This window comes from Erinaceus europaeus, chromosome 7 (assembly GCF_950295315.1).
Source record: "Erinaceus europaeus chromosome 7, mEriEur2.1, whole genome shotgun sequence".
Taxonomy (NCBI): domain Eukaryota; kingdom Metazoa; phylum Chordata; class Mammalia; order Eulipotyphla; family Erinaceidae; genus Erinaceus; species Erinaceus europaeus.
In genome coordinates, this window is record NC_080168.1 from 129,446,644 (window position 1) to 129,459,671 (window position 13,028).

Genomic DNA, 13,028 nt, shown 5'->3' on the forward strand with positions numbered 1-13,028 from the left:
TTGCTGCCATCATTGTTGTTGGATAGAACAGAGAGAAGTGGAGAGAGGAGGGGGAGACAGAGAGGGGGGGAGAAAGACAGACACCTGCAGACCTGCTTTGCCGCTTCTGAAGTGATGCCCCTGCAGGTGGGGAGCCGGGGCTCAAACCGGGACCTCTGCACCGGTCCTTGCGCTCTGTGCCATGTGCGCCCAACCCACTGCGCTACCGCCTGGCCTCCTGTTGCCTGTACTTTTAATGTCAAATTCAAGAAATCCCTACCAAGACCAGTATCAAGGAGCTTTGTATGATTATGTTTTCTTCCAGGAGTTTTATATTTAGGCCTTTCATCCATTTTGAGCTCGTGTGTGTGTGATGTCTAATTACAGCCCAGCTTCATTCTTCTGCATACCTGGTTTTCCCATCGCCATGGAAACTTTTCTTTCCATGTTGTGTATCTCTGATGACTTTGTAAAAAAGAAAAAATTTACTGGCTATATTTGTGTGGGTTCATTTTTAGACTGTGTGTTCTGCACCACTGGCGTACTTATTTATTTTTTAATATTATTTATTTATTTATTCCATTTTGTTGCCCTTGTTTTGGTTTATTTTTTAATATGCCAATACCAGATTGGTTACTATTGATTTGTAGGCAGTATGCTATTTCTAGTCTTTCTCTTCTTGTTCAAGTTTGCTTTACTTATCCAGGGTCTTTTGTGGTTCCATATGAAACTCAGGATTTTCTTTCTGTCTGTTACAAATGTTATGCAGTTTTTGATAGGAATTATATTGAGTTTGTAGATTACTTTGAGTGTTACACATATTTTAATAATCATATTAGTTCCTGTCCACAGAAACAAGGCATTTTCCAGTTGTCTCTTCTCCTAACTTCTTTTATCAATATGTCATACATAATTTTTATTATGCATCTCTTTTACCACCAGGCCAAATTTTTAATGATTAAGTATTTTATTGTCTTCAATGCTAGGTTAAATAGGACTTGGTATCCTAATTTCTTTTTCCCTCTTTCCCTCTTTTTTTGGTATTCGTTATTAGTGTATACAGGTATAACTGATTTTCATATATTGATTTTGCATCTTATAACTTTACTAAAGTTGTTCATAGATTTTCAATTGGCTTAGAAAACTTTGGGTTATGTACTAGTTAACAATATTGTATGTATTAGATCATGCCGTTATATTTATCTGCAGAGACAACTTTACTTCTTCCTCTTAGATTTGAGTATTGTTTATTTATTCATTTAAATAAATACGTTTTCTCACTGTTCTGACAAGGATTTCCAGTACCAGGCTGAACAGGAATGGTGTCTGTGAGCTCATTTGTCTTGTTCCTGACAGTGGAGGGACACCTTTTGACCTTTAATCATTGAGTATATCAGTTGTAGGGTAGTCAGATATGGGCTTTTTATATTAAGTCATGTTCCTCTATTCCCAGTTTGCTGAAAAAAACTTTTTTGTGATCATGAGATAATATTTGGTCAAACTCTTTTTATGTATGTATTAAAATAATTAGTTTTTATTTCTCATTCTATAAATATTCAATATCACATTTATTGGGCTGGGAGAGATCATACTAGTTATGCAAAGAGACTCTCATGTCTGAGGCACCAAAGTCCAAGGTTCAATCCCCACACCATTATAAGCCAGAGGTGAATAGTGCTCAGGTTAAAAAAATATATATAATATTCACATATATATCATATTTATTGATTCAATTCACATTATGTTAAAACACTTATATCATGAGCTGGGTGGTGGTGCACCAGGTTAAGCACATGTGGCACAAAGTGCAAGGACTGGCACAAGGATCCTGGTTTGAGCCTCCAGCTCCCTACCTGCAGGTAAGGTCACTTCACAAGCAGTGAAGCAGGTCTGCAGGTGTCTATCTTTCTTTTTCCCTCTCTGTCTTCCGCTCCCCTCTCAATTTCTCTCTGTTCTATCAAAAAAAAAAATATGGCCACAGGAGCAGTGGATTTGTAGTGCCAGCACTGAGCCCCAGAGATAACCCTGGAGTCAAATAAAACCTCTTGTATCCCAAGAATAAATGCCTCTAGTGGAGTATGAGCTTTTTAATGTACAGTCCTTCTTTGTCTGTAAATATTTTGGAGAGGATTTATGCTACTTAGTTTATCAAGGTGCTAGTCTGTCACCTTTATTTATGATAGTGTCTTTGTCTGGCTATAGTACTAGTTTTATGTTAAGGTACATTGACCTGGTGGATTATGGCAAGTATGTCTGAGAAGAATTGGTATTAGTTATTCATTAAAATTTTGGTGGAATTCAGGAGTGAAGCCATATTATTTATTGGGAGATTTTCATTATTAATTCAAACAACCTCCTTATTTGTTATTGATCTGCCCATGTTTTTTATTTCTTTTTGACACAATGTTTGAAAACCCTGTGTTTCTAAGAGCTGATTTATTTCTGCCAGGTTTTATTTGTTCTCTAGCATAGATGCACAGAATTGTGTTAAGAATGTTTTTCTAGGATTTTTAAAAATTTTCTTTATTGGAGAATTAATGTTTTACATTTGACAGTAAATACAATAGTTTGTACATGCATAACGTTTCCCAGTTTTCCATATAACAATACAACCCCCACTAGGTCCTCTGTCATCCTTTTTGGACCTGTACCCCCCAGCCCCCACCCCAGAGTCTTTTACTTTGGTGCAATATGCCAAATCCAGTTCAGGTTCTACTTGTGTTTGCTCTTCTGATCTTGTTTTCCAGCTTCTGCCTGAGAGTGAGACCATCCCATATTCATTCTTCTGTTTCTGACTTATTTCACTTAACATGATTTTTTCAACATCCATCCAAGATTGACTGAAAACGGTTAAGTCACCCTTTTTAGTAGCTGAGTAGTATCCCATTGTTTATATATACCACAACTTGCTCAGCCACTCATCTGTTGTTGGACACCTGGGTTGTTTCTAGGTTTTGGCTATTACAAATTGTGCTGCTAAGAACATATGTGTACACAGATCTTTTTGAATGGGAGTGTTGGGTTCCTTAGGATCTATCCCCAGGAGAGGATCCACTTGGAATTTACTTTTGTGTTTGGTAAAATAGAGTGGTTCAGTTTCATTCTTCTGCATGTTTCAACCCATTTTTTCCAACACCATTTGTTGAAGAGACTCTGCTTTCCCCATGTAATAGTCTGGGCCCCTTTGTCAAAGATTAGATGTCCATAGGTGTGGGGGCTTACTTCTGGGCTCTCACTTCTATTCCATCAGGTCAGTGTGTCTATTCATGTTCCAGTAGCAAGAAGTTTTGATTACTGTGCCCCTATAGTACAATTTGAGGTCTAGGAGTGTGATGCCTCCAGTTCTGTTCTTTCTTCTCAAGATTGTTTTGGCAATTCTAGGTCTTTTCTGGTTCCAGATAAACATTTGTAGCATTTGTTCTATTCTCCTGAAAAATGTGGTTGGGATCTTTATGGGGATAGCATTAAATTTGTATATGGCTTTGGGTGGTATATTTATTTTAATAATGCTAATTCTTTCAACCCATAAACATGGAATATCTTTCCACTTCTTTGTGTCTTTTTCTATTTCCTTGAGTAGTGACACATAATTTTCAGTATAGAAGTCTTTCACTTCTTTGGTTAGGTTTATTCCTAGATATTTTATTGTTTTTGTTGCTATAGTAAAAGGAATTGATTTCTGGATTTCAACTTGTTCTAACTTAGTGTTTGCATAGGGGAATGCCACTGACTTTTGAATGTTAATTTTGTAGACAGACACTTTACTGTATTTCCTGATGATTTCCAAAAGCTTCTTGCTGGATTCTTTAGGTTTTTCTGTGTATACTATCATGTCATCTGCAAATAGGGAAAGTTGGACTTCTTCTCTTCCAGTCTGTATCCCTTTACTTCCTTGCTCCTGCTTGATTGCAACACTTCCAACACTATGTTGAATAGTAATGGTGATAGTGGGCAGCCCTGTCTAGTACCTGATCTGAGTGGAAATGCTTCCAGTTTTTCACTAATGAGTATGATGTTGGCTGTAGGTTTGCTATAAATAGACTCCACTATCTTCAGGAATTTTCCATCTATTCCCATTTTCTGTAGTGTTTTGATCATAAAGGGATGTTGGATTCTGTCAAAGGCTTTCTGTGCATCTATTGATATGACCATGTGGTTTTTTGGTCTTGCTTTTATTGATGTAGTGGATCACATTGATTGATTTACGTATATTAAACCAACCTTGCATGCCTGGGATAAACCCCACCTGGTCATGATGAACAATCTTTTTAATATACTGCTATATCTGGTTGGCTAGAATTATGTTCAATATTTTAGCATCTGTGTTCATCAAAGATATTGGTCTATAGTTTTCTTTTTTGGTTGTGTCCCTGTCTGCTTTTGGTATCAGGGTGATGTTGGCTTCATAGAAGCTGTCAGGGAGTATTCCAATGTCTTCAATCTTCTGGAAGACTTTTAAAAGTAGAGGTATTAGTTCTTCTTTGAAGGTTTTGTAGAATTCATTTGTAAAGCCATCTGGTCCAGGACTTTTATTTTTGGGAAGGTTTTTGATAACTGTTTCAATTTCATTAGCTGTGATGGGCCTGTTCATGTTATCTAGTTCCTCTTTACTTAATTTTGGAAGTTCGTAGGTATCTAGGAAATCATTCATTTCTGCTCTACTTCAGTGATTTCTGTCCTTCTGGTTGCTGTAAGGTTCTTTTGTTCTTCTTCTTCCAGATCTTTTAAGATGTGCAATCAGGTTGTTTATTTGTGCTTTTTCTTTTTGTTCTGATGTGTGCTTGTATGGCTATGAGCTGCCCTCTCAGTACTGCTTTAGCTGTGTCCCAAATATTTTGATAGCTTGTGTCTTCATTTTCATTGAACTCTGAAAAAATTTTGATTTCTCCTTTTATTTCCTCTTGGACCCAGTAGTTGTTAAGTAGTATACTGTTGAGCTTCCAGATTTTGGGACTATTACTAATCTTTTGCTAATTTTGAAGTGCCGTGTTGGCTTCACCAGCAGGAGACAGAGACGACCAGAGACTCATAGCTGAGTTGAGAACACAGTTCAATCTTTATTCACGAGCGGGGATGTAGTTCAAAAAACTAATCTCTTCTAATCACAACACAATTCTGTCCTGCATCTCTCTCCTGAGGCAGAAGAGTCAGGAACAAAGGAAATACGTATGATAGGGGGCGGGGACAAGGAAAAAGAGTGAACCAGCAAGAAGAGGGCGGGGGGGGGGAGACCAAACCTATGTCCCGGAGGCAGGGGGGTGCCCAGCTAACAGTGGACATGCAAACAGAACACATCGCAAGCAACACAAGCGAACCCAATGTGTTGATCAAAACAGAAGGCCCCACAAGCAGAATCCAGAAGCATACCAACAGTGAAGTGTTAGTTTAATTCCACTGTGGTCTGAGAAGATGCTTGGGATGATTTCAATGCTCATGAATATGCTGATGCTCTTTGTGGTCTAACATATGGTCTATCCTTGAAAATGACCCATGTGGACTTGAGTAGAATGTGCATTCCAATTTCTTGGGGTGAATTACTCTGAAAATGTCCAATAGTTCTAGTTCATCTATCTCCTCATTTAGCTCCCTCATGTCTTTATTGATTTTTTGCCTGGATGATCTGTCAAGTTGAGAGAGTGGGGTGTTGAAGATTCCTACTATGACTGTGTTGCTGTTAATATATTGCTGTAGCTCTCTCAGTAGATGTTTGATGTATTTAGATGGCTTCTCATTGGGTGCATAGTTAATAATTGCTAAGTCATCTTGATTGACTCTGAGCATTATGTAATGTCCATCCCTGTGTTTTTAATTGTATTTATTTTAAAGTCTGTTGTGTCAGATATGAGAATAGCTGTTCCTGACCTTTTTTTGTGGGCCATTGGCTTATATAATAGTTTTCCATACTTTCACTTTGAGTCTGTGTTTGTCTTGTTGAGTTAGGTGGGTTTCCTGTAGACAGCATATTGTTGGGTTGTGTTTTCTGATCCATCTTCCTGCTCTGTGACTTTTAATAGGTGAATTCAGGCCATTGACATTTATTGACATCAAAGATTGAAGATATTTTAACGCCATTCTTGTAGAGTTTTAAGAGTGTTCAGATATATGGCCTATTTATGGTGGTCTGACTGTTTATAGGAGACCTTTCAGAACTTCTTTCAGGGCAGGCTTGGTGATAGTTGATCCTTTCAACTGTTTATTGTCTGAGAAGGTTTTGATGCCTCCCTCTAGTCTGAATGACAGTCTAGCAGGATATAGTATTCTTGGTTGAAAGCCTTTCTCATTGAGCAGTTGATAAATACCTTGCCATTCTCTTCTGGCCTGTAGTGTTTGTGTGGAGAAGTCTGCTGCTAATCTTATGGGTTTTCCTTTGAAGGTGATTCTTTGTTTTTCTCTTGCAGCCTTAAGGATCCTTTCTTTATCCTTATTCCTTTCCATTCTAAGTATGATGTGTCTTGGTGTCTTTAAGTCTGGGTTAATTCTGTTTGGGACCCTCTGGGCTTCTTGAATCTTTATGTCTTTGATGTTATCTAGACTAGAGAAGTTTTCAGCTATTATGTCCTGAAGAATGCTTTCTTCCCCTCACTCTCTTTCTTCCTCTGATAATCCAATAATGTGTATATTATTTCTTTTGAAGTCATCCCATAGCACTCTGTTGTTGTTTTCAGCATCTCTTAATCTCTTTTTGAGATCTCTTCTTTTTTAGTTGTCTAATTCATTCTTAATCTTGCTAATTCTGTCTTCAGCCTCATTGATTCTATTCTCTCTCCCCTCTACTGTTTTCTGGAGTTCATCTATTTTGTTACCCTGCTCTGATACTGTTTTAACTTGTTCAACTAGTTGTGTTCTTACCTCAGTTATTTCAGCTTTCAAGTAATCTTGAGATAGTGTTTTCTTCCAGAGTCTCATTTGTTGTTTCTGCACTTCTGATTACAATTCTTTCAAACTCTTTACTCACTTCTGGGATTATTTCCTTAACTAGTGTTTGGATGTTGACCTAATTATTTTGTCCTCTAATGTTTGGGGGCTTTTAGCTGAACTCCTGTCCTGGTTCATTTCTCTAATATTTCTTCTTGTTGGTTTAATCATTCTAGATAGTATGTTATGAAATCCCTCTCTCAGTACTCTTTAAATTACTGTTCACTCTTGCTTAGATTGACTTGTGTCTAAGTAAGGTAATTTGAGGTTCCACAGTTGTGGAATTTGACAGTTGTTTCAATATTATTTTAATCTCTTGAGTTGAAGCACAGTGGCTGTTAAAAAGTCTCTTTTGTTCTTTTTCTTCCCTGTCAGCTATGGGAGCCTGACGGCTTTTAAACTATAAGTAGGCTTCTTAGCTTAGTCACTCACTCCTGACCAAGAGATAAAGCAAGGTAGAGGAGAGATAATCTAGTGGTTATGCAAAGAGACTCTCACACCCCAAGGGTCCAAAGCTCCAGGCTCATTTCAGTTTCTCTGCCAATCTGGGCAGTGCTGCTAGGCCCTGTGAGTTTCTAAGCAAGTCCTGTTTATAGTCTGTAGGTTCTGAGGCAACTATTCACTATGTTCTCATCAGAACATAGTGAATAGTTCTAGGACACCAAGGTGTAGCTCTTCTCCTGAGTTTTCTCGTTAGTTCTCTGTCCCCCAATGTCAGCACAGACCCTCCCCTCTGCTGCTCCAGCTTCTGAGGGCAGTAGCATTTGGTGAGTCTTAGGGAACTCTTCTCCCTTCAGCTGTCTTTTTGTTGGTGAAACAGACTGGAGGTGGTGTCTCAACTGGTAAACTGCTGGACTCTTATTAGCCACTCAATCCCTCCCTAGGCTCCTCTCTGTCCATGAGCCAGATGTATTTGCACTCACCGGTGATTTGGTGGGTTCCTGAAGTCCTTCTAGTGCTGTCTTGTTGCGGTCCCAGATGATCTCTGTATTTATCTTTCTGAATTAGAGTTTTCTTCATATTGATGTCTAGGAGTGGCCTCTAGGAATTTTTTAAAACATTTATTTATTTATAAAATGAAAATACTGACAAGACCATAGGATAAGTGGGGTACAATTCCACACAATTCTCACCACCAGAACTCCATATACCATACCCTCCCTTGAAATCTTCCCCATTATTTATCCCTCTGGAGTAAGGACCCAGGATCATGATGGGGTGCAGAAGGTGGGAGGTCTGGCTTCTTTAATGGCTTTCCCACTTAACATGGGAGTTGACAAGTTGATCCATACTCCCATCCTGTCTCTCTATTTCCTTAGTGGGTCAGGGCTCTGGGGAGCCAGTGCTCCAAGACACATGGTGGGGTCATCTGACCAGGGAAGTCAGGCTGGCATTATGTTAGCATCTGGAACTTGGTAGCTGAAAAAGAGTTAAAATAGAAAGCAGAACAAATTGTTGACTTAAAGGCAAGAATATTGCAGATGAAGATTTGGGGTCTCTGTTTTGGAAAAAGCTAGTAGGTCTGTTTTAAGACTATTCCAAGGGAGGCCATAACTTTACTAGTTTTTGCCTGAGTCTGCCGGTTAGCATGCAGATGGACCCAGGTTATTGTCTGGGGAGATGGTGTCATAGTTGAAAAAAGGGCTAGAAAGCTAGATCAGGGAAGAGAGTAGCTCCCAAATTAGGGAAAGTATATAAATATAGTTAACTGTAAACCACATTGATTTGATCTAGGGCCTATATTCAGCGTAGGAGCTTGTGTAACCTCTGCATCCCTGTAGGTCTGAGCTCACATTCTGTGGTCACGGCTAGGAACATGCCAGGCTGCACTAATTTCAGGAAACATCTTCCTCGAGTGGTAGAGTATGTTCCCCACCCTCCCTTTACAGAAAGAAGTTTTTAAGGGTAGTGAACTATAATGATGATATTCTGAAGTTTTGATTTGAAAATGAAGTGTACAATAATAGTAAACACATTAGACGTACAAATATGATGCCATTGTCTCACTTAGGAGTTACTTTTTACTTAAACTTAATTTGTAGTTGCTTTTAACCTCTTTTAAAGGAGCTCAATACTCGAAATAAATTAACTAGTATACAAAGATAATGTTTAACACCATAGAATTCTGCAGATCCAAAGGATGCTCATAATCTTGAAATGACTTTTTCTGTTTTCACATTTTAGGAAGCATACTCTCTGGTTGAGAAGGTGGAAACTGAAAGAAACTCCTTCCATTCATATCAAAAGTATTTGGAGAGTTCAAAGAGAAAGAAAAGCAAAATCCCCCCTCCTCCTATCCTGATGGCTAGAACTTACTGTTCTGTGACGCTAAAGCCGGCTCCATTTTGCCCAGATGTTAAGGTTTGTTGTCCAGATTGATCTCTCCCTTAAAGCACCACGAGTATCTTTTGTGGTTATCATTTTGATATTTTTATTGCTCTCAGGATGTGAGTGGCCTTATTCACAAATACTGAACACGGAATCTGTATCCAGATGTCTTTACTATACTTGGTTTCTTCACGACTCTTCCTCTATGTAATTCCTTCTGTGTTCTACAGAGCCTTGCAATATTTAAATATGTAGTGAGGATAAAAATTTCTCACTATCCCTGTCCCAGTCACACAGCCAGTGTACTGGCATCCTATAGTGTTAAAGATGGGATCTCAGCAGATTTAGAATCAATTATCTGAAGAAAATATAACTTAGTTTTAAGAGTCACCCATGGAGATGAAGAAGCTTTGAACAGATGAATTTAGAGGTTCTTCTCAAAGTTCTTTGAAGTAAATGGGGATCTTCTCTTTTTAAGGATGTATTTTATTAGAGATGGATAGATAGACAGGCAGATAGACAGACTAGGACCACATTCTGGCATATGTAGTGCTGGAGACTGGACTTGAGACTGCATGTTTGGAAGTTTAAATCTCTTATCACTGTGTTATCTTCTGTGATGCAAAGACTTTTTTTTCCCCCTTCCATTTTATATTGGTTAGGACAGAGAGAAATTGAGAGGGTGCAGGAGGTAGTCAGGGAGAGGGAAAGACAGCTACCTGCAGACCTGCTTCACCACTCATGAAGCACCCCCCCCCCCGCAGGTGGGGACCAGGGGCTTGGACCTGGGTCCTTATGCATGATATTGTGTGTGCTTAGCCAGGTGTGCCACTGCCCAGCCCCCTGCAAGGATCCTTTTAATGTAAACAAATGATCACTGTAATAATATTATAATGATATCTCTTTATATGCTTATTAAAGAGTGAATGCTTTATTTCATTTCCAGGGCCTTGGAACTTGGCCTAAATGTGAATGCAACATGAAATTGTGTTTCTTAGAAAGCTTTCAGTTCAGCTTCGTTTATTTTAAATGTTACAAGTTCTTCTTTTGGATCATCAAGAACACGCTCTTTTAAGTTGTATACAGAGTAAAACTCAATTACGTCTACTTGATGCTGGTGAAAGACACAGACTTTAAAGTCTGAAAGAAGCAGACTTAAAAATTAGGGGCAGTTCAAGCAGTCTGACCTTAGGGATCTAAATGTGCTTCCTGAGGTGCTTAGTTTGGTGTTTTGCTTTCATTTTCACCATGTGCTTACTATACACATAACGTAAATGGTACTTTCAAAGTGAAAGTGGGGGGTTGAGTGGTGGAGCGCCTGGTTAAGCACACTTATCATGCTCAAGGACTTGGGTTCAAGCCCCCAGCTTCCCACCTGTAGGGGAATGCTTCACGAGTGGTGAGGCAGGTCTGCAGGTGTCTTGTCTTTTTCTCTCCCTCTTTTCTCCCTCTCCCCTGTCTGTTTACCTCTGTCCTATCCAATAAAATAGAAAGAAAAGAAATAAGGTAACATGTACTATTCTTGACATATTAATCGATGTCCCTCTACCTCTTGTATCAAGCTTATGTAGTAAAAGCTTGCTAAAAGTAATCAGTAATGCTGTGGACAGGAGTGGGGAACATCTGGGACTTGAGAAATATTTGCTCTGGCCCCCACAAAGCAACTTTTTTTCATTCCAATCTTAAGTGATATTTTTTTAAGTCAGTAATTTCATATGACCGGCAAATGAAATTCTAAATAACCAAATAGTACTTGGCAGAAAAAAGTTCCCTTACTTGCTACTGCGATTATGTTACTTACAATTTAAAAGAAAGTCATTTTGCCTAAGGAGAATTATTGTCTACTATCTATCTAGTGCTAGGTGGGGTTCACAGAATAAACACAAATAGGACTGGGGAGGGAGAGAGAGAGAGAGCCCACCATGAAGGTCTGCGCCTTGCCCTGTGTATGGTCCAGGCATGAGCCCAGGTACTACACAGGAGTAGCAGGTAACAAAGTTTCAGTGGTGTAGTGTCTCTCCCTCTCTGAAAGAATAAGTCATCCCCTGGGCAGTGAAATCATGTATTTGTGAGGTCCTTGCTGAGAGAGAAAGAGAAAGGGGAGGGGGGAGGAGGGGAGAAGGGAAAGGAGGGAGGAAAGGTAGGGAAAGAGAGGAATACAAAATAAAGTTTGGCCCCTTTCTTTAAGAAATTTCAAACTTATGGAGCTGGACAACAGTGAGAAGTAACACTACCTTCATGATGCTCTGTTTGGAGGATGTATAAGTCATATTCCTCTTCCACTTATGCTCTAGGAGTTACATTATTATGAATGTGAGCTGTTTGAAAATCCCTAAGATGGATATTTTAGATCCATTTAAAATAAGGATTCATTGACTTTTGGAGATTTGGTATAGAACTATGATCAGATGATATACTAAGAGGTTTTGTTCAAATGTTTTGGTCAACTGAACTAAATTTTTATTTTTATCGACACTGACTTTTGTTGTTGTTGTTGTCAGTGGAATATCACTATTCCAGCTGAGTTTTTCAGATGGAAAGACAGACAGACAGATGGAAAGACAGCAGAACACCAAAGCTGCATTCACTGCAGTGGGGGGGCCGGGTGGGCTCAAACCTTGGCGGTACACATGACAAAGCAAGCACACTCTCCAAGTGCAACATCTTGCTGGGCCTTGACTTGTTTCCCATTAGCCTGTCGACTCCCTTTCCTACATCTTAGAAATAGGAGGATCCAAGATTACCACTTTCTCCTGAGGCTGCAGGACTTGCTGTATGTCAGATCATATGAAGTTTTATGTGCATGACACATTAGTGGAACTGTAGTCTTCAGGAAATCATTACATCTTTGCTACCTACTCAGAAACACTAGATGGTGCTATGGCCTTAAGACAACTTCTGCCTTGACAATGCAGCCATCTTGTTTTTTCAAGATCTCTTGTTAAGGCACTCATTTTCTTAAAGCTTAAAGCTCTGTTAAAAAAGTTGAGAACACAGATGTTATTTATAAACCCGACTTCTAAAGCCAGTGGTGGTTCGTTACTCCTATGCAGACTTTAATTCTACAATGATATTTAAAGAGTAGCAAGGACCCAGATGCTTTCATATGTGAAACAAAAGCACTGTCTGTACAAATGCTTGTAGAGACAGTTTTCCCCTTAAATTTTAGCTTGTGTATAGAGCTTACTTCAGAGCAGCAACAGTCTAATTTATATAACACAGTTTTCACACCTTTGCTTTTCTTGGTGAAAAATGTTATTCCTTCTGAATGGAGAGAAAGAAAGTTTCTCACTTTTTTCCCCCTAGAGATTCTTAGGGTTTTTCTCCTGCTTCCACCCTCTCCTCCCCACCCCCTGTCCAAACTCTTTTTTCAGTCCCTTCAATGCTCTGTCTTTGAAGTTCTCTTGCCTTGTCTGTGCTCCTTACCCCCCCCCCCCCCCGCAAGACATTTTCTATGGAATTACAAAGATTTAGACATCTGCACCAAGAATTCTAATTATCAAGGTCAGGCAAACTTAGCTATGTATAATTAAGAATGGTTTAATCTGTTAGTTTTTTTTTTTTATTAGTGCCCTACCTAACTCTGGTTATTGGTAGTACTGTAAATCAAACTTGGGACTTAGCATAGCAAGTCTTGTGCTAGCACGGAGCTCTGGTTTATGGTAGTACAGGGAGTTGGGCCTGGGGCCTCGGAGCCTCAGGCATGAGAGTCTCTGAATAACCACTATATTATCTACTCCTGTGCACAAGCTGTAGTTTTTAAAAGTGATTTTATCATGTTAAGTGAGAAAAACCAGAAAGAGAAT

General features: G+C 39.1%; 1 protein-coding gene across 1 annotated transcript in view; it reads left to right on the forward strand.

Annotated features, from left to right (window-relative positions):
• Nucleotides 1-13,028, forward strand: part of CFAP54 (cilia and flagella associated protein 54) — a 373,056-nt gene that overhangs the window by 97,937 nt on the left and 262,091 nt on the right. The window contains exon 20 of the mRNA XM_060195585.1: nucleotides 9,079-9,255. Within this exon, the coding sequence (XP_060051568.1) occupies nucleotides 9,079-9,255 (177 nt within the window). The remainder of the gene's footprint in view (nucleotides 1-9,078; nucleotides 9,256-13,028) is intronic.